This window comes from Tamandua tetradactyla, chromosome 10 (assembly GCF_023851605.1).
Source record: "Tamandua tetradactyla isolate mTamTet1 chromosome 10, mTamTet1.pri, whole genome shotgun sequence".
In the NCBI taxonomy this organism is placed as follows: domain Eukaryota; kingdom Metazoa; phylum Chordata; class Mammalia; order Pilosa; family Myrmecophagidae; genus Tamandua; species Tamandua tetradactyla.
This window is the reverse complement of record NC_135336.1, coordinates 47,041,994-47,069,586: the sequence shown is the minus strand read 5'-3', so window position 1 is coordinate 47,069,586 and position 27,593 is coordinate 47,041,994. Positions and strand designations below refer to the sequence as shown.

The following is a 27,593-nucleotide window of genomic DNA, read 5'->3' as shown; positions in this document are numbered from 1 at the left end:
CTCCACATCCTCTCCAGCACTTTTCATTTTCTGCTTTGTTGATAATGGCCATTCTGGTGGGTGTGAGATGATATCTCATTGTGGTTTTGATTTGCATTTCTCTAATGGCCAGGGACATTGAATATCTCTTCATGTGCCTTTTGGCCATTTGTATTTCCTCTTCTGAGAAGTGTCTGTTCAAGTCTTTTTCCCATTTTGTAATTGGATTGTCTGTCTTTTTGTTGTTGAGTTGAACAATCTCTTTATAAATTCTGGATACTAGACTGTTATCTGATATGTCGTTTCCAAATATTGTCTCCCATTTTGTAGGCTGTCTTTCTACTTTCTTGATGAAGTTCTTTGAATCAAAAATCAAAAGTGTTTGATTTTGAGAAGCTCCCATTTATTTATTTCTTTCTTCAGTGCTCTTGCTTTAAGTTTAAGGTCCATAAAACTGCCTCCAATTGTAAGATTCATAAGATATCTCCCTACATTTTCCTCTAACTGTTTTATGGTCTTAGACCTAATGTTTAGATCTTTGATCCATTTTGAGTTAACTTTTGTATAGGTTGTGAGATACGGGTCCTCTTTCATTCATTTGCATGGATATCCAGTTCTCTAGGCACCATTTATTGAAGAGACTGTTGTGTCCCAGGTGAGTTGGCTTGACTGCCTTATCAAAGATCAAATGTCCATAGATGAGAGGGTCTATATCTGAGCACTCTATTCGATTCCATTGGTCGATATATCTATCTTTATGCCAGTACCATGTTGTTTTGACCACTGTGGCTTCATAATATGCCTTAAAGTCAGGCAGTGTGAGACCTCCAGCTTCGTTTTTTTCCTCAAGATACTTTTAGCAATTCAGGGCACCCTGCCCTTCCAGATAAATTTGCTTATTGGTTTTTCTATTTCTGAAAAATAACTTGTTGGGATTTTGATTGATATTGCATTGAATCTGTAAATCAATTTAGGCAGAATTGACATCTTAACTATATTTAGTCTTCCAATCCATGAACACGGCATGCCCTTCCATCTATTTAGGTCTTCTGCGATTTCTTTTAACAGTTTTTTGTAGTTTTCTTTGTATAGGTCTTTTGTCTCTTTAGTTAAATTTATTCTTAAGTATTTTATTCTTTTAGTTGCAATTGTAAATGGAATTCATTTCTTGATTTCCCCCTCAGCTTGTTCATTGCTAGTGTATAGAAACACTACAGATTTTTGAATGTTGATCTTCTAACCTGCTACTTTGCTGTACTCATTTATTAGCTTTAGTAGTTTTGTTGTGGATTTTTCCGGGTTTTCGACGTATAGTATCATATCATCTGCAAACAGTGATAGTTTTACTTCTTCCTTTCCAATTTTGATGCCTTAGTATTTCTTTTTCTTGTCTAATTGCTCTGGCTAGAACCTCCAACACGATGTTGAATAATAGTGGTGATAATGGACATCCTTGTCTTGTTCCTGATCTTAGGGGGAAAGTTTTCAATTTTTCCCCATTGAGGATGCTATTAGCTGTGGGTTTTTCATATATTCCCTCTATCATTTTAAGGAGGTTCCCTTGTATTCCTATCCTTTGAAGTGTTTTCAATAGGAAAGGATGTTGAATCTTGTCGAATGCCTTCTCTGCATCAATTGAGATGATCATGTGATTTTTCTGCTTTGATTTGTTGATATGGCATATTGCATTAATTGATTTTCTTATGTTGAACCATTCTTGCATACCTGGGATGAATCCTACTTGGTCATGATGTATAATTCTTTTAATGTGTTGCTGGATTTGACTTGCTAGAATTTTGTGGAGGATTTTTGCATCTATATTCATTAGAGAGATTAGTCTGTAGTTTTCTTTTTTTGTAATATCTTTGCCTGGTTTTAGTATGAGGGTGATGTTGGCTTCATAGAATGAATTAGGTAGCTTTCCCTCCACTTCAATTTTTTTGAAGCGTTTGAGCAGAGTTGGTACTAATTCTTTCTGGAATGTTTGGTAGAATTCACATGTGAAGCCGTCTGGTCCTGGACTTTTCTTTTTGGGCAGCTTTTGAATGACTGATTCAATTTCTTTACTTGTGATTGGTTTGTTGAAGTCATCTATTTCTTCTTGAGTCAAAGTTGGTTGTTCATGCCTTTCTAGGAACTTGTCCATTTCATCTACATTGTTGTATTTATTAGCGTAAAATTGTTCATAGTATCCTGTTATTACCTCCTTTATTTCTGTGAGATCAGTGGTTATGTCTACTCTTCCATTTCTGATCTTATTTATTTGCGTCCTCTCTTTTCTTCTTTTTGTCAATCTTGCTAAGGGCCCATCAATCTTGTTGATTTTCTCATAGAACCAACTTCTGGTCTTATTGATTTTCTCTATTGTTTTCATGTTCTCAATTTCATTTATTTCTGCTCTAATCTTTGTTATTTCTTTCTTTTGCTTGTTTTGGGGTTAGTTTGCTGTTCTTTCTCTAGTTCTTCCAAGTGGACAGATAATTCCCGAATTTTTGCCCTTTCTTCTTTTCTGATATAGGCATTTAGGGCAATAAATTTCCCTCTTAGCACTGCCTTTGCCACATCCCATAGATTTTGATATGTTGTGTTTTCATTTTCATTCTCCTCGAGATATTTACTAATTTCTCTTGTGATTTCTTCCTTGACTCACTGGTTGTTTATGAGTGTGTTGTTGAGCCTCCACGTATTTGTGAATTTTCTGGCACTCTGCCTATTATTGATTTCCAACTTCATTCCTTTATAATCTGAGAAAGTGTTGTGTATGATTTCAATCTTTTTAAATTTGTTGAGACTTGCTTTGTGACCCAGCATATGGTCTATCTTTGAGAATGATCCATGAGCACTTGAGAAAAAGGTGTATCCTGCTGCTGTGGGGTGTAATGTCCTATAAATGTCTGTTAAGTCTAGCTCATTTATTGTAATATTCAAATTCTCTGTTTCTTTATTGATCCTCTGTCTAGATGTTCTGTCCATTGATGAGAGTGGGGAACTGAATTCTCCAACTATTATGGTAGATGTGTCTATTTCCCTTTTCAGTATTTGCAGTGTATTCCTCATGTATTTTGGGGCATTCTGATTCGGTGTGTAAATATTTATGATTGTTATGTCTTCTTGTTTTATTGTTCCTTTTATTAGTAGATAGTATCCTTCTTTGTTTCTTTAAACTGTTTTACATTTGAAGTCTAATTTGTTGGATATTAGTATAGCTACTCCTGCTCTTTTCTGGTTGTTATTTGCATGAAATATCTTTTCCCAACCTTTCACTTTCAACCTATGTTTATCTTTGGGTCTAAGATGTGTTTCCTGTAGACAGCATATAGAAGGATACTGTTTTTTAATCCATTCTGCCAATCTATGTCTTTTGATTGGGGAATTCAGTCCATTAACATTTAGTGTTATTACTGTTTGGGTAATACTTTCCTCTACCATTTTGCCTTTTTTATTATATATATTATATCTAATTTTCCTTCTTTCTACACTCTTCTCCACACCTCTCTCTTCTGTCTTTTCGTATCTTACTCTAGTGCTCCCTTTAGTATTTCTTGTAGAGCTGGTCTCTTGGTCACAAATTCTCTCAGTGACTTTTTGTCTGAAAATGTTTTAATTTCTCCCTCCTTTTTGAAGGACAATTTTGCTGGATATAGAAGTCTTGGTTGGCAGTTTTTCTCTTTTAGTAATTTAAATATATCATCCCACTGTCTTCTTGCTTCCATGGTTTCTGCTGAGAAATCTACACATAGTCTTATTGGGTTTCCCTTATATGTGATGGATTGTTTTTCTCTTGCTGCTTTCAAGATCCTCTCTTTCTCTTTGACCTCTGACATTCTAACTAGTAAGTGTCTTGGAGAACGCATATTTGGATCTATTCTCTTTGGGGTGCGCTGCACTTCTTGGATCTGTAATTTTAAGTCTTTCATAAGAGTTGGGAAATTTTCAGTGATAATTTCTTCCATTAGTTTTCTCCTCCTTTTCCCTTCTCTTCTCCTTCTGGGACACCCACAACACGTATATTTGTGTGCTTCATATTATCATTCAATTCCCTGAGCCCCTGCTCAAATTTTTCCATTCTTTTCCCTATAGTTTCTGTTCCTTTTTGGATTTCAGATATTCCATCCTCCAGTTCACAAATTCTATCCTCTGTCTCTTGAAATCTACCATTGTAGGTTTCCATTGTTTTTTTCATCTCTTCTACTGTATCTTTCATTCCCATAAGTTCTGTGATTTGTTTTTTCAGACTTTCCATTTCTTCTTCTTGTTCATCCCTTGCCTTCTTCATGTCCTCCCTCAATTTATTGATTTGGTTTTTGAAGAGGTTTTCCATTTCTATTCATATATTCAGAATTAGTTGTCTCAGCTCCTGTATCTCACTTGAACTATTGGTTTGTTCCTTTGACTGGGCCATATCTTCAATTTTCCTGGTGTGATTTGTTATTTTTTGCTGGTGTCTGGACATTTAATCAAATTTCCCTGAGTGTGAGACCCAGAAGGTTGAAAGACTTTCCTGTGAAGTCTCTGGGCTCTGTTTTTCTTATCCTGCCCAGTATGTGGTGCTTGTCTGTCTGCGGGTCCCACCAGCAAAAGATGTTGTGGCTCCTTTAACTTTGGAAGGCTCTCCCTGCTGTGTGCGGTGGAGACAGAGGAAAGGTTGTAGGCTGTTTTTTTTTTTTTTTTTTAGAAAGTTAGAGAAGGAAGGAAGGATAGAAGGAAGGAAAGGAGGAAGAAAGGGAAACATCTTTAAACATTTTCTTATTTTATTATATTTTGTTTGTTTGTTTGTTTTTTTTTTTTTTTACATGGGCTGGGGCCGGGAATCGAACCGGGGTCCTCCGGCATGGCAGGCAAGCACTCTTGCCCGCTGAGCCACCGCGGCCCGCCCTGTAGGCTGGTTTTAATGGCTTCAAATTGCAAAGTCCTGGGATCTGAATTCCTTGAGAGAGAGATTCCACCTGAGTTGCATTTCACCCCTCCCATCGGGAGGGTTCAGGTGGTAGAGAGCCCTGAAAGCAGCGTGTTTCTGTGTTTGGGGCAGTTGCAACCTGTGTAATCCTGGAGCTGAACCCAGAGGCACCAAGCCTCCATAGAAACAGCTGCAGAAGGCTCTGTTTCGCCCCCTTTCCTCTTTCTCAGTTAGCCCAATAGGCAACTTCTGCCTTGATCAGTTTCACCTGAGCTGGGGCCCCATTTTTAGTAGTCACAATTTGTTTATTCATGCCACTATTGGTGTTTGGTTTGACTCAGTCCCTGCTACTGTTGGAGACTCTTTCCTTTCCCTCCGGGTAGCCGCCTGTGGGGGAGGGGTGCCAGCCGCTGCGGTTTGGGGATCTCGCTGATCCGAGACCTGCCACTGGACCGGGAAGCCGCCCACTGGGGAGGGGCGTGGGTCGCCAGCCGCCGCGGCTTGGGGAGCCCGCTGATCCAAGACTTGTAGCCGGTCTGGGAAGCCACCCGCGAAAGAGGGGCGCCGGCCGCCATGGCTTGGGAAACTTGTCTCTCCAAGACTCTCAGCCAGCCCGGGAAGGAGGGAGGGAGGGGCTCTGGCCACCAGCCACCGCGGCCCAGCGTAGCACACACTGCTTGGGGATCTCACCGCAGCAGAGTCTCGCAGTCGGTCTAGCCAGTCCAGAATGGGGTGCACTGTGTGTCTGGTCTCTGTCGTGGCTCTGGGAGCTGTTCTTTACTGTTTCTGGTTATTTAGTAGTTGTTCTGGAGGAGGAACTTGGTTCAAGAAGGCCGATGAAGTTCAGAGTTTCTCAAGTGAGAAGGCACATGGCAGTTTCTCTCTCAGCTAGAAGGGTACATAGCAAGCAAGGCATTATCTGTTAGCTTTCTCTCCTGGCTTCCCATTTCATGAAGCTCCCCAGGAGGCATTTTCCTTTTTCATCTCCAAAGGTCGCTGACTTGTGGGCTCTCTCCTTCTCGTGGCTATGTCGTTCTTCTCTGCTCTCTCTGAATCTCGTTTTCTTTTCTTTAACGTCTTCCAAAGGGAAAGTATGTTAACCTTCTAACACATAAGCAATAATGATTATACCTCTTTTTTTTTCTATCTCATCCTACATTTCTCTTGGCTCGTAGGACTTCATGTTCTCTGTCATCTTGCGTCTTTCCCTCTCCTTTCCAGTTTCTCTAACTTTCATTCTGTCACTACTATGTCTTAACAATGCCTCATATTAACAGGAGACTAGAGTAGATTGAAGTATTCCTAAGACCCTAAGGTCAGATTTCATAACATTAATAATTCTTGCAGCATGGAAAAAGTTGGATATGGTGAAAGGTCAAGGACAGTTTTTTGTTTTTCAGAAAATAGTTTTCCCACAGATACTTGATTTTCAATTGACTCAATTATAGCACTCCATAATAAATTAAATGTATGTGACTGTCCAGAGAAATGTTTTGGATGAAGGAATTTGGGTTTCAGAAAGCAGTAACGTTATTCGGTTTTATTCCTGCTGTTGTAAATCTCTTCTGCCCCTTTACTGGTCTCCCTTGTTGCTTCGTCACATAACCACACTTTAAATCAAGAAAATAATTCACATGAAAAGGATGAAATCATTTCTTTGAGGAATAAATTTTTCTGTAATTGGCTGAGGGACGTGGACTATTTTTAACATCAGTAGTAGTGAAGTTTAAAGTGCTGATTCCATTTTTAAATCTCTTTCTTAAACTAAGATCTAGAATCATGGCTTAGCATAGTTTTCCTGGATTACAGGTCTTAGGTATTTTTACTTTACACTCTGGATATGACCATCATCCATGGATCTTTGATGACAGGCATTGTTACAAAGGATCTATTAAAAGTATAATGAGTATGTACTTGAGAGTAAGCTCTGGAGCCAGATGGCTTGGTTTCAATTCTCAGTGCAGCCACTTACTAGCTGTGTAATCTTGAGCAAATTATTTAACCTCTCTGTGCCTTGGTTTTCCCCTCTATTATGGGAATAATAATCAATCCTAACTCATAGGACTGTTATGAAGATGAAATGACTTATTATTTTTAAAAGGTTCAAGATGATGTCTGGTGTACTATAAGCACTCAATAAATGTTAGATACTATCCTCTAATTTATGGATTTTTAGGTAATTCAGTACAGAGCATAGTTTATCCACTCCCTGAATTATACCTTGAATTATAGATACCACTGACTGAGATTGGACTTTGGATTGAGTCTCAAGTTATCAAACTGAGGGTCAACAATAGGTTTAATCATTAAGTTCAATTGACTAGCTCAAATAGAAACAGAAACAGTTCTAAAAATCATCATATCTTCTTGCATTTGTTTTTCAATATTCATGGTGCACTGCACCATCAAGGGGAAAACTTTTTATTTAACAAGTTTGTTGAAATATTTAATCAGGCAGTTACTATTGAACAAACTTCACCTTAAATCAAACCCATATTCTATGTATTTCATTTGTATGCATCGTTTAGTTCATTTTTTCATGACAGAATAAATTTCCCTAAATATTGTCCTCTTATTTAAGACTAAATTTTATTCTTACACAAATATTTCAAATTCCCTGTCTGAGACAGATGCCAGATGCCCATATTTTAAACCCCCAAAAGATTTGAAGCCAGATACTGAGCAACTCAACAGAATTTCTATGTCTGAGAAAAATTATAATTTGGTTTAGTTTAGGAAAAGGAACTTATAATTTCCATTTGAATTTTTAATATTATTTTATGCTTCTATCTCAAGTAGTATGAAGTATGAATGTCATGTATGTTCTGTGTTTAATTTTCCAAGCTCTGTGGTAAAAGCATTGCAAATAGAGCTAATATTTCTAGAAATATTACTTATTACAATTTAAAATAATACAGGGAAATATCACATTATCATACTGGTTTTGTGAAAGAAAAATTCAGCTATTAAGTATGTCCCAGTGTATGGATTCTCAGACAAAATGAGCTAGATAATCACTTCCCTGTTGAAAGTGGGGGAGCAGAAACACTTTAGTAGTAGCCAGGAGACTTGATTCTAGTTTCTGCTTGGCTACAAATTAATTATTGATATGAAACAAATTTCTCAAATTTTATGTAGAAAGAGAGGGTTGGGTTGAAGAATAAATAATCTCATTTTAAGAGTCCATAATCCTAAAACTAGTTATGAGATAGAAACAACCCACTTAATCTTTCTGGGTAAGACTTTCTTTACTTAAAAAAAACATATTTAATGATACCATTATTACTTTTGGTATATTTTGTGTGTGATTTAGGTACTCCAAAGGCTGGGGTCTTGAACTGGAGGAACACAGGGTGTCAAATATGTGATTATGATAGAACACTGGATATATTCAGCTTAGATAAGATATCCTCATCCAAATAGCAAATGGCAAAGAAGCCAATCAGCAAACATATGCTGAATGTATTCTATGCATCAGGCACTGTGTTTGGATCTGAAGGTACAAGCCATGGTCCTTGTTTTCAAAAATATCAAAATTATCCTTAGCTATAAAAAAATGACTCTGGATTTCCAGCAACAAGGCAGGCTGAGTGGACATGGGTACGTCTTCCCGCTTACAGATATGTAGATCCTATGAATGAATAGGAAAATAATTTGGGTATATAAGCAGACTTTCTTTCTTGAAGTGAAATCTCAGGTGACAGAGACAAAGAGAAAAGTCACTACCCTAATGGTGAGTAAGCACCAGCAAAAGGCTGGGGAGTTGTGATTTGAATGTTCACATGTGATCAGAAGGCATGACCTCCATACTGTGTGAAGTGGGAAAGCTGGATCAGAAGCCTCAAGCAGCTGCCTGATCCATGAAAAGAGATTAGAAAAATTCTACCCACTGGAGAAAGGGTATCATCTTCTATTAGAGTTCTCTAGGGAGCTAACAAGAAAATACATATACATAATGTAAATATTATGAGGTTTATTACAGGAATTAGCTCAAGTAAGTGTGTGAATGGGCAAGCCCAAATTCTGTAGGATGGGATAAAATATAGGAAATCCAATGAAGGTTTTCAATAAATTCCTCAGGAGAAGCTGGCTGGCTGAAGTAGAGATGGAAATTCTTCTTTCTGACTGCTGAAATCATCAGTTCTCCCTTTAAAGCCTTTAACTGATTGGATGAGACTTCTTTCATTGCTGAAGACAATCTCCTTCTACCTCTAAAAATGATTGTAGAGGTAATCGGTCATAGATAATCTCAACCTGCTGATGATGCAAATCCATGCAATATCCTCACAGTAACAATCAGGCCTGTGCTTGCTTGACCAAACTGGACCCTATAACCTAAACAAAGAGACACATGAACTCAACCATCACACATATGTTCAAGATCATTGAGTAGGGGTGGAGTGGTCACTTCAAAAATTAAAACTCCAGGGTATGAAATTTGAATTTACTATACCTGTGTAATGCAGAAACACCATGAAAAATCAACTTAAAATTCATTCAAGCCTAATAATGATGGTGCCCCAGGACCATAAGAGAAGTAACTATGAAATTTCTCTGAAGAAATACCTTCATAATCTGGATGCATAAATCTCTTGTTGAAGAAAAAAATAAGATAAAGATGTTTATAATCTAAGGTACAAATAAAACATGATGTAGAGAAATCTGATGTAATTAAAATGTTAATTCTCCTAGAATTGGAAATAATAAAACATCTGAAAGATAATAAAAAATGTTTAAATGATTAAAGGTTAAAAATGATTGGAAGACAAATCACAATAAAAGATCAAGATGGTATTTTAAAAAAAGAAAAGGAGAATGTGGAAGGAACCAAATAGCACTTCTTAAATGAAAAATATGGGAGTGATGAAAATATTAATGGGTAGGTTAAAAAGAAATTAGTAATCATTGAAGAGAGAGCTAGTGAAATGGAAATGCACACAGCAATATAAAGAGAGTTAGCTATGAAAGTAATATTAAGAGACTTGAACTATAGAATGTGTATTAGTTTGCTAATGCTGCCAGAAAGTAATATACCAGAAATGGAACAGCTTTTAAAAAGGAAATTTAGGGGGGGTGCAAGGATAGTTCAGTGGTAGAATTCTTACCTGCTGTGTAGGAGACCGATGTTTGATTGCTGGCCTGTGCACTTCCCAAAAATCAAACAAAAGCAAGCAACCAAAGAGCAACAATAAAAAAATCAACAAATGGTGCTGCAATAACAGGATACTCACATGGAAAAAGAATGAAATGTGACCCCATCCATACTATACACACACACACACAAAAGATAATTTAATAAGTTACAAGTTTATATTTCTAGTGTTAAGAAAATGTACAAACTAAGGCACCAACAAGAGGTTACCTTCACTCAAGAAAGGCACTGGGATACCTCTGTGAACTGGAAAGACAGGTGGCTGCATCTGCTGGTCCCTTGCTCCTGGTCTCAGTTACTTTCAGCCTTTGGAGGGTCTTCACTTGACATCAGTGGGCCTTCACTTGGTATCTCCAGGATACAACTCTGGGTTCTGGCTTGCCTAGCATCTCTTGGGAAGGCATATGGCAATGTCTGTCAGGCCCTGCCCCTCCAAACATCTGGGTCTTATGTTAGTTCTGAAGCAACAGTTCACCAAGCATCTGCATTAGCTCTGAAGTTTCTCCAAAATGTTTTCCCTTTTAAAGGACTCTGATAAACTAACCAGGGCCCATCTTGAATGTGTGGAGTCACATCTCCATCTAATCAAAAGTCACACCCACAATTGGGTGTGCCACATCTGCTTGGAGATATTGATTACATTGTGTATAACAATGTATAAAATATGATGGGAAAGATATACAACACTTTCAGAATAGTCTTACCTATTGTTAGGGAGGGAGAGGAATGTGAATAGAAAGGAATATAAAGGAGTTTTGGCTTTTTCTGTTAAGTTTTATTATTTGTGAAAAAAAAGACTGATGCAAACATAAAGGAAAGTTACCATCTTTTAAATCTGGATTCTGAGTAGTTGGGAATGTTATCTTATTCTCTGTACTTTGTGTATTTGAAATACTCATAATTTAAAAAGAAATTGCATGTTTCCTCTGTTACACAGAAATGTTCATCATAAAACAACAAAAATGAAATCTCTACCTCTAGGCCTTAAGTTCTGTAAGACCAGGATCCAGGTCTTAATTGTTTTTAAGTGGATGCCAAATTCGGTGCTTTCCTTGTCGTAGGTGCTTGATTCAGATTTGTGGGATGATGAAAAGAACAAAGGAGAGGATGGAAGGAGAGATAATGAAATGGAGAAGAAATAAAGGCAAGTAGGCAAGGAAAAGTAAGGAGGAAGGAGGGAAGGAAGGAAGGAAGGAAGGAAGGAAGGAAGGAAGGAAGGAAGGAAGGGGGAAAGGAAGGAAAGGAGGAAGAGAGGAACAGAGGAGGGAACCGAACAGAGATCCCCATTAGAGGCTGAAATTGCTTTGTTTGGGCTAACAATCTCCTAACTCTTAAATCAAATAAACCTTTTTTTCTGTTCCTACTGCAGAATTTGATTCTGTTGATGGAAGTTCCCCCTTTTTTGGTAAATTTCCCTTTTCTTGCCATTCATAGAAGACTCTTGGATCTCTGATTCCTAACTTTTTCATTTGTTACATTTCTCCTCCTATATACCTTTCTATAGTCAGGGTCTAGTCAGGAAAACAGAAATTAAACTAGTTGTTTTAAAGAGTGAATTTAATAAAGCATCTTGGTTAAGTAGATATTGGGGATTACTACCGAGGCAACACAGCAATAGTAACTACAGCATTCCACTCCTAGCGTTCTGCTCTTGGCTCTCTGGGATGTCTTCTGTACATGCTTCCTTGGAGATTTTAACTACCATGTAGCTTCCATTACCAAAGGATGGTGACTCCCAACCCCTAATTCCACTCTCTCTCTATGTTGGACTTCTGATCCTATGTTCCAATGCCTAGTTGGCATTTCCAAATGATGTCTGTTAACATCTAAAATGTAATATAGCTAAACCAGTTCAGAGTCCAATATTCTTGTTTTTTAATGTTGGCAACATTTACATACAAAAAGTGCAAAGATCACAAGTACTAATTCAACAAGTTTTTAATAAATATATATTTTCATGTATTCACCACCTCAGTCAAGTTATGGAACATTTACATCACGAGAGTTCCCTTCCCTGTCATTACTCACTTACCTTCACCACTTTGGGCAAACACTATTTTGATTTTATCACCATAATAATTTCACTATCCTTGAAATTTATATAAATAGAATCTTTTAGGATGTACTCTTCATGTCTGGACATTTTCCCTCAACACAAAGTCTTTGATAATCATCTGTATTGCGTTATTGCTTTATTTTGTTGAACAATATTCCATTGTATGAATATACTATAATTTGTTCATTTATTCCTCTGTTCTGTTGATGGGATTTTGGGTGGGTTCTTTTTTTTCTGTTCCTATGTATAAAATCGCCAGGATTGGGTTCACTGGAAATCAAATTCTGAATTACAGATTTGTGTATAGAAAGTTTTGGGAGGTGCTCTTGGGACCAATATTTATAGGGAAGAGAAGGATGCAAATATGAGTAGATAAAATGAACTGAATCACAGATGGTGTTGGGATGGTCCTTTAGAATTGTTTATTAGTTACAGTGCTACTAATTAGTAACCTATTGCTGCAGGAGAAATCACTCCAAAATTTAGTGACTTAAAACAACAGTACTCATTTATTATTTTTCATGTTTTTCTGGCTCTGGAATTCAGAAGCAGCTTGACTTGGCAGTTCAGGTAGTGTCTCTTGTGATGTTGCAGTCAGATGCTGGCAGGGCCTGGGGTCATCTTAAAGCTTCTTCACTCAGATGTTTGGTCACTGGGTTGGAAGGACTCAGACAGCTGAAACCACTGGAGCTCCTCAGGGTTCCTTCTCTGTTTCTATGTAGTTTCTCTGCTTCATCTCTCCAACACAGAGGTGTCAGAGTAGACTGTTTTCTTTCATGTCATCCATAGACTCAGTGTCCTGAGGCATATCCTGAGAAAAAGTAAGCCAGACAGGTAGAAGCTGAATTGCCTTCTAGGATGTAGCTTTAGAGGTCACACAACATCAAAGCTGTTATAAAGGTCTACTCGATTCAGTTGGAGGGAACAGGGACCCTGCCTCTCTTAATGGACAAATGTCATAATCAGATTGTAGGAAGAGCAGGTGAAATGGGATATATATCGATGCAGCCATCTTTGGAAATTTCACTCTGCCACACCTTCCATTAAGAATGGGGAATATGCCTTTATTCCCTGGCATTCACCAGCCGCAGGATTTGTCATAGTGCTCTTGAATAAGGTGATTTCTTAAGTTGAAGACAATTTCTAAAAAAGAACTCAACTAAGTACTCTCAGTGGCCAACATTTCCCCAAGCTGGAAGAATGAGTGCTTCACTCTTAAAGGGAGGATCAGGGCGGCACACAACAGCACTCATCACAGGTGCTAGAGATATTCTTGAACAATCCTTTTGTGGACATATATTTCCATTTATTTTGCATAAATAACTAGGAGTGGAATTTGTGCCCTATATAGGAATATACTTAACCTTTTAAGAGACTGCCATACAGCTTTCCAAATGGGTTTTACCATTTTTAATTCCTAGCAGTAATTTATTAGAGTTGCAGTTATTCCCCAACTTCAGAAGTATTTTCCATTGTCAGTTTTTTTGGGTTTTGTAGACATTCTGGTGGGTTGTAAAACGGTATTTCATTGTGGTCTTAATTTACCTTTCTCTAATTACTAGAGTGGCTGAGCATTTTTATGTGTTTATTGGTATTTGTATATCTTCTTTTATGCAGTGTTCAAGTCTTTTGCCCATTGAGAAAAAATGGGCTGTTTGTATTCTTATTTTCTATTTGTATTCTTTATATATTCCAGATATAATTTCTTTACTACATATTAGTAATCCAAATATTTTCTCCAGTAAATGGTTTCATGTTTATTTTATTGAGTGTATTTTTATAAACAGCAGTTTTAAATTTTTATGTAGTGTAATTTGTAACATTTTTCTTTTAGATTTAGTGCTTTTTTGTGTCTTCCCTAGAAAAACTTTGCCCTTTCCAAAGTTACAAAGATATTCTCCTGTTTTCTTAAAGAAGTTTAATAATTTTAGCTTTGCTTTTAGGTCTATGGTCCATCTCAAATTGAATGTGTTTATTCAGTTATTGTGTCACCATTTGTTGAAATAATTTTCTTTCCCAATAGAATTGCTTTGGCTCCTTTGTTAAATATCAACTGACCATATCTATTTTTCTCTATTTTAAAAGTCTTTATATTATTTCAATAACTTTTGTTTGTCCTTAGGCTTATAACATACTTTCTTGAATGCTCTAGCTTTATAAGTGATAATGAAATTAGTAACATGAGGAATCCAACGCTGTTATTCTTTTCAAAAGTTTCTTTTGGTGTTTTTATGTTCTTTGTATTGCCATAAAATTTTGAAATCAGTTTATCAATGTTTACCAAAAACTCTTTTGGGATTTTGGCTGTATCAATTTGGGTAAAATAGGCATCTTGAAAACTTCCAGTCTTCCGTCCATGAACATGGTATATCTTTCCATTTATTTAGATCTTTAAAAATTTGTCTCAGCAGTGAAGTCTTACACATCTTTTGTTAAATTTATTTCCCAGAATTTTAAGATTTTTGGTGCTAATTTAAATAGAAATGATTTTATAATTTTATTTTCCAAATTTTTGCTGCTAATATGTTGTAATAAATTTGATTTGGGGGTATTGATTTTTTATTATGCTACTTTGCTAAGTTCACCTATTAATTTAAGTAGCATTTTTTCTAGACATCTTAGGATTTTTCAAAACATTTTCAATTTTTCTAGACATGATGATGTCATCTGCAACAAAAGATAGTTCTATTTTTTCCCTTTATTAACTTTATGATTTTATTTCTTTTTCCTACCTATTGTACTGACTAAAACCTTCAATATGATATTGAAAAGAAGTGGTTAAAGAAGTTATATTGAACAATTTTCGTTCATTCTTTATGGGAGGGGGAGAATTCAATATTATACTATTAAGTGAATAATATTATATATCTATAATGTATAGTACATGTAATAATATTACACTAATAAGTTAAGATGTTGGTGGTAGGCTTTTCATAGATGCTTTTTATCAGTTTTGGAGAAATTCCCTTTTATTTTTGTTTCCTGTGAATTTTAACAAATATGTCAGATGATCTTTCTCTGCCCTCTGCAACTATTGAGATGAACATATGTTTTTATCCCTTTATTCTGTTATATAGTGAATACAATAATTGATTTTCTATTTTTAATCCAAACACATTATTGGGATAAATCACACTTGGTCATGATATGTAATTCTTTTATATATTGCTGGATTGGATTTCCTGTTTTAAAGGATATTTGGATCTGTGTAAATGAGGACTATTGGTCAGTGATTTTATTTTCTTGTAATGTCTTTGTCAGATTTTGGCTTCAAAATTACCACGGCCTTATGTAATGATTTGGGAAGTTTCTCCATTTCTATATTTTCTAGATGAGTTCATATAATATTGGTACTTTTTCTTCCTTAAATCTTTGGTATAATCACGAGTGAAACTGTTTGGGCCTATAATTTTCTTTTGGCAAAATTTTCTTTTTTGAAAAAATGTTCAACTTTTTTGATTCGTATAAGGGCAGTTACATTTTCAATTTATTCTATTTTAGTTTGCTAAGTTGTGTTTTTCAAGTAATTTGAAGCAATTTGTCCTTTTCATCTAAGTTGTAAAGTTTATTAGAATTAAGTTATTCATAATAGTCTCTTATAATCCTTTTAATGTCTCTTGGTTTTACAATGCTATCCCCTCTTTAATTCCTGATCTCAGTCATTTGTGTTTTCTCTCTCTCTTTACCCATCTATTTTTAGAAATAATTTTAATAAAATTTCAGGAACCAGACTATGGGTGTAGAATTCTCTACTTATTGCTCCCTTTGGTCTGGCCAGTTTTTTTTACTTCATTTACTTTGAAGTTCTGTAATTAGGTGTGCATACATTTGTGATAGCTCCTTCACGTATTGGCCCTTTTATTGTTATGAAGGTATTGTTATTGTTATGAGATATACTTTGATATAAAGCTTCCATGTGCTACTATTTTTATAATATATATTTTTCTAATCTTTTATTTTCAATCTCTCTGCATCTTTATGATTAAAGTGCACATCGTATGGATAACATATGGTTCAGTGTTGCTTTTTCATCCAATCTGACATGTTCTGCCTTTTAATTGGAATGTTTAGTCCATTTACATTTAATGTAATTATAGATATTGGGTTTAGGTCTACCATTTTGCTCTTTGTTTTCTATTTATCTATTTGGTTATCATTCATTTTCTGTCTTATTTTGGGTTAATAAAAAGTTTTAGAGTTTCACTTTAATTCCTCTGTTGGTTTTTCAGCTATGTCTTTGTAATTTCTTAGTGATTACTTTAAGGATTAAATCTGCATTTTTATCTTATCACTCAGCATTAATATTGTATAACTTCACATAAAATGTAAGACCATTTCAAAAGTACAGTGCTATTTACTTTCCATCATTTGTTCTATTGTCACATATTTATATCCACAAACATTATAAATTTGACTACCCTATTTAAATTTTTGTTTTAAACTGCAATTGTCTACCAGAGAATTAAGAAAAAGAAAAAAATTGTTATATATGCCCACATAGTTTACCTTTCTGGTGCTCTCTATTCCTCCTGTAGATCAAAGTTTCTATCTAGGTCATGTGCCTTCAGCCTGAAGCACTTCTTTTAAACTTTTTTTTTTTTCCAGTTCAGGTCTGCTGGTGACAAATTTTGTCAACTTTTGTTTATCTGAAAAAATGTTATATTGTCTTCATTTCTGGAGGATATCATCAATGGATTTTTAAATTCTGGCTTGACTTTTTTTTCTCTTTCAGCATTTTAAAGATGATATTGAATTGTCTTCTGGCCTCCATTGTTTCTGAGAGAAATTAGGCATCATTCATATAATTATTGCCCTATGTATAATTCTCCCACTTTTGGTTGATTATGGAATTTTCTCTTTGAGTTTCAACAATATGACCATGATGTGGCTAAGCATGGTTTTCCTTGTACTTATTTTGCTTGAGCTTTGCTTAGTTTCTTGGACCTGTTAAATTTCATAACCAAATTTGGGAAATTTTTATCACTATTTCATCAAATACTTTATCTGCCCTATTCCTTCCCTTTTCTTCTGAGACTCCAATTGTATATATATCACACTGCTTGATATTATTTCATGGGCCCCTGATGCCCTGTTTATTTTTTTATCTTCCACCCATCCAAATTTGGGGAATTTTTCATGCAGACTTTGGGCCTCTCTTCTATATGACTCCCTTGATTATTGTAGAGTCACCATCAATTTACAATTGCTCTGATAGCTCCAAATGGTTTTCTTCTGACAATTTAATTCCTTAAGACTGTGACTTTCTGGTCAAATTTCAGACACCCTGCCTACAGAACCTTGGTAGTTCTCTTACTGAAAAGACTATAAACCAGTGTTTAAAATTGTCATCTGTGGGAGGGTTAATATGGTACAAACTACTGCATCATTATTGGAATTGGAACTCTGCTTCCTATAGTCTTAAGCTTAGTTAATTTGTGCACCATCCATCCTGCCATCCAATTTAGAGAACTTAGTGTCCCCCACTGAAAAAAACTAGATACTAGATCCTAATAATTCTGTCCTTAATAGATGCTCCTGAACCTATTGACATCTAACTTCCTAGAGCCATTGCTTTAGTTGGGTCTTTATTTAATTGTCCTTCCTTGCCTCCTAGCTTCATTTAGTTCCTCCCATACTGCTTAAGGTGCTTCCTAAAAAGTATTCTTTGTTATGTCATTTTAAGACTTCTCTAAGTTTCTACAGGATTAAAATTCCTTAGATTAGTCTACAAAACCCATCCCCACCACCCCCCCAATCCAGGTCATGTCCTGCTGTTATTCCACCTAGAATTAACGTTCCTGATAGGTACAACATTACTTTGTTCCTTGGGCACATCAGAACTTTCCATGTTTTTGTGATTTTGCATTTTATATCCTGTCTACTTGGGCTGCCCTTTATTTTTTTTCTCTTTTCCATCCTTATTTATTTATTTATAATTTTTAACTTTTATATTGTATAGTGTAACATATATACAAGGCAAAGAAATAAAAAAGCAATAGTTTTCAGAGCAGTCTTCAACAAGCAGTTATAGGACAGATCCCAGAGTTTGTCATGGGCTACCATATGATCCTTTCATATTTTTTTCTTCTAGCTTCTCCAGAATATAAGAGGCTAGAGGGCTTAAATATTTTTTTATCATCACAATCGACTTTTTTTCCTTCTTTTTTTTTGTGGAAAATAACATATATATGAAAAACTATAAATTTCAAAGCAAAGCACCACAATTAGTTGTAGAACATATTTCAGAGATTGGCATGGGTTAAAATTTCAGAATTTTAGGTTTTTACTTCTAGCTGCTCTAAAAAACTGGAGACTAAAAGAGATATTAATTTAATGATTCAGCATTCATATTAATTTGTTAAATCCTATCTTCTCTGTATAACTGCACCATCACCTTTGAGATTTCCATCCCTCTCTTTAGGGGTGTTTGGGCTATGGACATTCTAAATTTTTGATATTGGAAGGGTCTGTCATTAATATGGGGTAGGGAGATGGAACTATCTGATGTTTTGGAGAGGCTGGGCTAGGTTTCAGGACTTATCTGGACCAGGGACCCTTCTAGAGATTGGAGGTTTCTGGAAAGTTACTCTAGTGCATGGAGCCTTTGTGGAATCTTATATATTGCCCTAGATGTTCTTTAGAATTGGCTGGAATGGTCCTGGTTGGGGTTTGGCTGGTTATGATAGGTAGCAAGGTCTAACTGAAGCTTGCATAAGAGCAACGTAGAGTAGCCTCTCAACTCTATTTGAACTTTTTCTGCCAATGATACATTATTAATTACACTTCTTTTCCTCCTTTGGTCAGGAGGGAATTGTTGATCCGATGGTGCCGGGTCTGGATTCATCCCTGGGAGTCATCTCCCATGTCACTAGGGAGACTTTCACCCCTGGACGTCATGTCCCACGTAGTGGGGAGGGCAATGATTTCACTTGCAGAGTTGGGTTTAGAGACACTGAGGCTACATCTGAGAAAAAATAGAGGTCCTCCAGAAGTAACTCTTAGGCATACCTAAAGGTAGTCTAAGCTTCTCTGCCACCTGTGTAAGCTTCACAAGCATAAGCTTCATGATCAAGGGCATGGCCTATTGATTTGGGTGTCCCTAAAGTTTGACACAGTATCAGAGGATTCCCTGATGATAAAGTTGAATAGTTCCATATTCTTTCTCCCATCCCTCAGGAGACTTTGCCAATACTTTTTTATTATCTGTTTAATATACTCTAGATGTATCCAGGCATTACAATAATCTGTACAGGATTAAAGGACCTCTTTCTTATTCTGTGCTCCTGTGTTTCAGTGTTCAGATCAGCTATACAGATAGGTTGAATTACATTATGCACTACAGAATTTCAGATCCAGACCAAATAAACCTTTCTTCTATTGGTCTCAAAGAGTATGCGCAGTTCTAAAATATAGACACTGTCTTCCTTACCCCTATGTTCTGAATTACTTTAACTCCAACCTGTTCAGTTTCATTCTTATCTCTAAATATCAGGTTATATATATAAAATAGCCTCTCAAACTCCAGAAATAATAATCACCACTCCAGACCTAGTGTGTCTGCTCTAAAAGCTTACAATCTAGGCCCTGTTTTCTTATAAGTATTTTCTAAAATTGACCATACCATTCTTGTTCTTTTGTTTCTGGCTTATTTTGTCTCACCAAACATCCCACCCTGTTCATTCATATCATTGCATGCCTCATGGCATTATTCCTTTTTGTAGCAGCACAACCTTCGTTCACAAGAATACACCATTGTTCACCAATGTACTTCTCTATCAGTGTATCCTTCAGCCACCTGCATTCATTGGGCATCATGTTCAGGGCCCAAAATCCACAGTCCATCAACATTCTCAATTTTAGATAATTTCATTGTTCCCAAGAGAAAGAAAACCAATAAACACACCTTTGCCAAATAGGAAATCTAAGCCTCCTCTTAACTATTTTGTCCTTGCCCCCATTATTTACCTCTGCTGTTGCTGTGGTAGTGCTGATGGTTTCCTTTTGAACATAGCTCATAGCATGCAATAGCAGTTTTCCCCCTGTTCCATGAACTTAAACACTTTTTATACAAGAATCATATCTTTGAAGTAATCATTGTGAGAACTAACTCATATTTCTAGTGTTAATCAGTGGGACATCTATACAGCCCCTTTCAATCTTGTTCATCTTCAATATGATAATATTACTTTCAGATCCACTAGAGAACCACCTTTACTTCTATCTATTCCCTTACATTGGAGTTCAACCTCATTAGCTAACGGTTCACCCATCTCTAGTGTCTATGTATCTCTAAATCCCCTATATTCTGTATTATAAGCCTCTGATTATACCTTTATGCTGGTCATAAAAATGGAATCATACAGTATCTGTCCTTTTGTGTCTGGCTAATTTCATTCAGCATTATGTCCTCAAGGCTCGCCCATCTTGTCATGTGCTTCAGGACCTCATTTTTCTTACTGCTGCATAATATTCTATTGTATGTGTTCCACATTTTGTTGATCCACTTGTCTGTTGATGGGCATTTGACTTGTTTCCATCTTTCGGTGATTATGAATAATGCGTCTATGAACATCGGTTTTGCAAATGTCTGTTTGTGCCATTGCTTTCAGCTCTTCTGGGTATTTACCAAGTAGTGCTATTGCTGGTTTACAGGGAAACTCAATATATAGTTTCCTAAGGAACCGCCAAACAGTCTTCCATAGTAGCTGTACCATTAAATATTCCCACCAGCAGTGCATAAGTGTCCCAGTTTCTCCACATCCTCTCCAACATTTACAGTTTTCTGTTTGTTTAATAGCAGCCATTCTTATAGGTGTGAGGTGGTATCTCATTGTAGTCTTGATCTGCATTTCCCTTACAGCCAATGAAAATGAGCATCTCTTCATGCACTTTTGAGCTATCTGTATTTGTTCTTCAGATACTTGCTCTTCAGAAAATTGCCTGTTCATATCTTTAGTTGGGCCACTCTTTTTTTTTTTTTGCATGGGCAGGCACCAGGAATTGAACCTGGGTCTCTGGCATGGCAGGCGAGAACTCTGTCTGCTGAGCCACTTTACTGTGGCCCATCCAGGGCCATCAATTTTTATCTAGCCTTTCTAGAATTAATGTTAAAATACAATTCAAATACCACTTTTTTTTTTAAAGTCTTCTTTGGCTAGGCTATGTCTACCCTCTACATCCCTCCTTTGATTTCTTTTAGTACTTATAATCTGCATGTTGATTTGGTTTAACTACTTATCAGTTATTTATCTATATACCTATCTATCTATCATCTATCATCTATCTATCTGTCTATCAATCTATCATCTATCTGTCTATATTTTCTATCTATCACCATCATCATCTACCTGTATCATCTATTATTTATATACTCTCCTATTTCCATAAGGGAATTCTAATTTCCTAGGCCAAGATGTTGTATCTATCTTTCAAAATATGGTTGTTTTGACTTTCTTTGAATCCATAATATCTAGCAAGCAGTAGATACTCTGTGTAGATTCTAAGTGTATATTTTTGCTAGTGATGATATTTGGAGGCTATTTCTCAGCAGTGATACTCAAAGAAATGGTCGTACATATAGAAATTAAGTGGTCATATGCATAAAATGAGAAACTAAACAACCAGATCATATATCATTCTCTTGTTTATTATTTCTTTAGCGACACTTACTACCCAATCAAGCAACCCTCAGGCATTCTGCAGAAATGGTGGAACCTGGGAGAATGGCAGATGCATTTGTCCAGAGGACTGGAAAGGACTGAGATGTACAATCAGTAAGTTACTTAGGATAGTACTAGGTTATGAAGTTTGAGTGACTCATGTTAATAAGGACAGCAGCAAAATGTTTAGAAACTTCAGGTAATAGAAACATAAGGTAATAATTATAGTAACAACGGTCATGGCTATGGTTTTAAGATGTGTTTATAAATGTAGTAGTTAAAACTGAGGGGTTTTTTTCCTTGGATTATTTTCCCATACATTCAATATATCATGTCTGACTCCTGATTGTCAAAATTTTCTGTAAATCCACAATGATGTCTAAGCAAGGACATTAAGTATCTTTTTTCCCTCAGGTCTTTTCATTTGGTGATATGCCATATGATCCAATTTCAAATATCACAATTTTATCATGTTTAACTTTCTGAAATACAAGATGCATCTATCAAAATACATGTTTATGTGAAATTTTTGTCTTTTCCTCATTTTCCTTGAGAGTTTTTTTTATTAGTGGTTTGACTTCAATCAATGATGCCTTAGAATCAAAGTTCAAAGCCACTTGTTGACCTGAGATGGGCTTCCCACCACTAACATCATGCTGTCTGCCTGGGATCCAGAGCCCTAGAACCCCTATGCCTATCATTGTCTATACTCTTACCAGCTGATTTGTCCCCATACATTCCACAACTGGCATTTTTTCTTGTTATTTGTCCCACATCTTCATGATGACCTTTGCTATTGTAGGTCCTATATCTTTAATTCTCAAGTTCACAACAAATGTGATATACTATGCTTGCTGATGTGCTAGTGCTCACAGTTCCACCTCCATCTAGTTATATATTGTGCCCCCTCTTTTGGGAACCTGTTCTCTAACCTACTAGTAAGGTTAATAGCAGTAATCTTAACCAGATAGGAAGGTATGGAAATCCCTAGCAGACAAGTGGGTAACAGGCCTTCTATCATCCTTCAAATGGCATTGAATAGGTTCTAAACTTTTAACTTTTATCCGGTTTCAAATATGAAAAAAGAAAAGTATACTTTCATGATGAAAAAAATATGTTTTCTTTCTTACAGTTAATTTCTGTGAAAAGGGTACTTATAAGAATTTCACTTTTCCCAAAGTTACAGTGGGAAAATATGGATCTTCCTTACAGACATGTGAAAATGACACTCTCAATGGTAGGTGTTTTTCAAACATCTCTGTGTACACCTAAGAATCACTCTGCTGGGACATACCTATGGTCCTTTCAAGTATCAGCTACCTAAAAGAAGTATCCATAATTAGCCTTCCTTTCAAGTATCAGCTACCTAAAAGAAGTATCCATAATTTAGCCTTCCACTTAGTGTTGGAGAAGTTATGTCTAATTTTAGTGCTTCCAGTTGTTGCCCCATCAAGCAGCTGCTGAAAACTAATCCTGAAGAAAGCTGCCCCTCTAATGACAGCTGGAGATGATTTTATCTATTACAGCTTCTTAAGTATTAGTTATAGGTGGACCCTGAGCTGGGGACGCTCAAAGAGTAGTATCAGAAAATAAACCAAAGGATTCAAGAAGCATATACGGGGAGTAAATTGGGAGCTAACCAAATACCTAAGAGATGCTGCAATGCACTAGGACTCTTCTTCACCTGTCAAATGCTACGCTAATTTGAATTTTAAAAAAAGGAAAGATCAACATATAATTCAATATCTAGTAGGATTTTTTCATGTTGTCTCTGGTCTCCTAGCATAGTGTTCCTCCATCACATCCAATTCAAAACCATTAAGTCTTTAGTTGAAGGAAGGCAAATCTTCCTTTCTGACATCAAAGGAAGAAAAGAAGTTGACTGGGTCTTTTGAATTTCAGTTTTAAAAAATCAAGACAGTAAGTATAATCTACCTGAAGTATTCTTGAAGTAATTGCTTGATTGACCTATCTATTGCTGTATGTCTAACTATCCCAAACTTAGTGACTTAGAACAGCAATGATTTTCATTTCTCACAATTCTGTGGGTTGATGGAGGCAGCTGGACTGAGCCATAAAGTCCAAGATGACCTTGCTGATATGCCTGGGGCCTTGGTGCTGGAGCACCTAGGTTGTCCTCCATATGGCCTCTTATCCTCCAGGAGGTTAGACCTTCTTCCTTACTTGGAGATTTCAGCATTCTAAGAGGGCAGGTCTGAAGTGTCAAGGCTTCTATAGGTCAAGGCTCAGGAATTCACACATTTATACCACAATGTAATTGGTCAAAGCAAATCACAAGACCAGCCCCAGATTCAGGGACTGGAGAAGAAGACTACCTCTTGATATAAGTAGTAGCAAAGTCGTATTACAAAGGTACATGTGTATAGAAACAGACTGCTGGGCTATTGTTGTGGCCATCTTTGCAACCATTATCTTTTTTTTCCCCTTTTATTAAAGCGGGGTCTCCAAAGGCAGTGGGGCTGTGCAACCACAATATGTTTGAACAAACAGAATTTCAAAATGTGTCACAAAGAAATTGTAATGAAAATCTGCAAACACTGGAACAACAGGTATGTCACATGACCCATATGAGGGACAATTGCTAAGAGTCTATGTCATCCAATGGTCAAATCAATGCTTTCAAAATGCTCAAATTACAAATAACAAAAACTAGTAACATTCTTTTTTTAAAAAGGCCAGGAACTATTTGTGAAAAAGGGACAGCTGGACTTGCTGGGTTTATTAAGCAAATGATAATTCATATAGCACTAATCGCCTCATCTTTGTAGACCAATGATGTCTTGACTGAATAGGGTCCCTAACATTTGAGATCAAAAGGAAGGTCTTGGGGGGCACAAGGATAGTTCAAGGGTAGAATTCTCACCTGCTATGTAGGAGACCCGGGTTCGAGTCCCAGTCCATGCACTTCCCAAAAAACAAACAAACAAACAAAAATTCAACAAGTGGTGCTGCAGTAACAGAATACACACGGAAAAAGAATGAAATGTGACCCCTTACCATACAGCATACAAATTAAAAAAAGGAAAGTCTTGTGGTGTTCCTCTGGATCAAGATGAAGAGGGGGAAAAAACCCCAAAAAAACTATGATTGAAGACGCTGTGAGAAGGGGAACTCCAGACTCTGGTGCTGGTCTCAGGGCTCCATGCATGAGAAGATGACACAAAAAGAACATCTGAATTAGATCTGGTTTTCCATGCAGATTAAATTAGTTTCCCTAATGACACACTGAAATGTGATGAAGAGCTAGCACCTGAGGTCAAGCAAGGACAGGAGGGGGAAGTCTGCCTCTACATAGATCCTTCTTCGTGCCGGCCAAGTTACATAGATTATCTCATTTAATATATAAATTAATATATTAAATTATAAAAATTTAATAAAATTATAAATTATAATTTATAATATAAAAATCCTATGAATTAGATGTTAGTCCTATATTATAGATAATTATAGTTAATAATAGTTATTAACTACTGAGCACTAACTGTGTGCCAAATACCATGCTAAGTATTTTGTATATGTTATTATTGTGTTGTATTTAATTCTTCTAAGAGCCATAGGGACAGGTGTTAAGATACAACTTATTGATGTTCAGACACCGTGACTCAGAGAGGTAAAAGTGTTTTGCCCAGTGAACCACAGTCAGGAACTAAAAGAACTACTCTTTGATTTCAAAGTCCACATACCTGTCAGTGTAGCACACTGGCTGTCCAGTCACAGACAGAGGTCTGGGGGCAGCTGCCATCCACACAGTTCAGAAGGAATGTGGATGTGGGTAAGCTGCTGGCTCTGAAGAAACAGGCCAGTGTTTGACTCTCAGCTCTATTACTCCCAAGCTATGTGAACTTTGGGTTATCTAACCTTTTCAAGTCCTTCTCATGTGTGAAACGGGACTGAGAGTACTCAAATCACAATGTTGTTTTGAGTATTAAGTGTGATAGCAGCTGTAAAGCATCTTGCAAAATGCTGAACACACAGTAGTTAGCTGATTGTTGAATGATAGAGTTATTCCTTTCTGTCTACTGATTAGTTAATGTTTCAAAAGCTTCCTCAAGTCCAAATAACCTATATGTACCCTTGGTTTGATTTTTTACATAATGCTGCCACCTAGTGAGAACTAAGCCACACACATGTTGACAGCCAGCTCCACTACGGACAGTATAGATTAAGGTATTTCAGCCTTACAATGCAGAGCCACAGGGCAAATTGGTACCTGGAGAACTTGTCTAGGCCAGTATTTCCCAAACTATCTGTGCTGAAAACCCAGTTTTAAAATTAAGCAATCTATTTTTAAAAATAAGACCAACAATTTTGTAAAACACAACAAAGATGAATTACTAGAATGTATCTGGTCCAAACAATCCAATTTACACCTGTTGGAAAAGGGAATTTAGCCACTCCCACAGAAAATGTTCAGGGCTTTGGATTATTAGGAGTTTTATACCAATTTTCTGTATTCTTTATTTCAGGATTTGGAATTCACCTTTAGGGAGAACAAAGGTAGACCTTTCATTTGTCTGAAGACTTTAAGGACTTTATATGGCAGCAACCATAGCTATTTGAAAGGCAGATGGATGAATACTCTGCGTCTAAGACTTAAAACATTAAAATAAATTTCCGTAACCCCCCCAAAAAAAATGAATTACTAGATGTGAAATAATTAGAATAAGCAAATTCATAGAGTTAGAAACTGGAATACAGGTTACCAGGGACGGAGTGGGGGTAGGGAATGCGGAGTTAATGCTTACTTGGTATAGACTTTCTGTTTGGGGTGTTAGCAAAGTTTTGGCGACGGATGGTGGTAACGGAAGCCCCGCATTGTGAACGTAACCAACACCACGGACTTATGTATTTGGATGTGTTTAAAAGAGGAAGTTTAGTTTGTGTATATGTCACTAGAATAAAATATAGAAAAAAAATGGGACTGTAAAATACAAACTGCGAACCCTAATGTAAATTACCGATTATAGTTAATAGTACAATTATAGTAATATCCTTTCATCAATTGTAACAAGGTAACTCACCAATGCAGAATGTAAATAATAGGCAAAACTGCATAGGCAATGGAAGGCGTATGGGAACTCTGTATTTTCTGCATTTTTTTCATAAACCTGCAATTTCTCTAATAAAACAATTATTAAAAATGAGCTTCTAGAAAAATGAAATGAAAAAGATACAGAAAAACGAAACTTATTTTTAAATTACTAGATTCAACAGCATGAAGTTCCTATGTCAAATTGCTGTAAAAGTTCCTGAATGCTTACTCTCAGTTTCTGTGCTGATCTTTGCATGGGTCCTGTAACAAAGGGTTGGTGAGCTATTGCCTATGGCCCACAGTTAGTGAACTGTTGCCTATGGGCCCCACTTTGAGTAGCATTGATCTCAGGAAAGCAACCCTTTATAATTCATTACTCCTGGCAGTCAGTAAAGGCTGGGAAACCATTGACCTGCATGTACTTGGTCCTTTACTCAAGGTAAGAAGCAAATATATGGAAAATTGTGTGGATGTGATGTTTGGCAGATTGAAGCTTAGATTGTTTCCAGCTTCTTCATCTGCAGTTGCTTGCAAAGTGTTTTAATATCATTGTATAAAAATAGGATTTTCATTTTTAACAGATAGATAATGACACAAAGCCAGAAGAATATACGAACATCTCTTCTGAAGTCCAGATTTTAACAGCTGATGCCAGTAAATTAACTGCTGGGGACATCGCTTCTGCTACTAGAGTGGTCAGACAGATCTTTGACGTATCCCAAGATGGTACATCTCAGGTAGAATTCACAACATTAAGAAAAAGAGGAAGATTGCTTTAATTTTAAGTTGGTTTATGA

At 36.4% G+C, this 27,593-nt stretch overlaps 1 protein-coding gene across 1 annotated transcript in view; it reads left to right on the top strand.

The window, feature by feature from the left end:
- ADGRG7 (adhesion G protein-coupled receptor G7) overlaps positions 1 to 27,593 on the top strand; it is a 68,290-nt gene that overhangs the window by 5,818 nt on the left and 34,879 nt on the right. The window contains exons 2-5 of the mRNA XM_077118584.1: positions 21,744 to 21,857; positions 22,876 to 22,980; positions 24,201 to 24,313; positions 27,378 to 27,533. Of these exons, the coding sequence (XP_076974699.1) occupies positions 21,744 to 21,857; positions 22,876 to 22,980; positions 24,201 to 24,313; positions 27,378 to 27,533 (488 nt within the window). The remainder of the gene's footprint in view (positions 1 to 21,743; positions 21,858 to 22,875; positions 22,981 to 24,200; positions 24,314 to 27,377; positions 27,534 to 27,593) is intronic.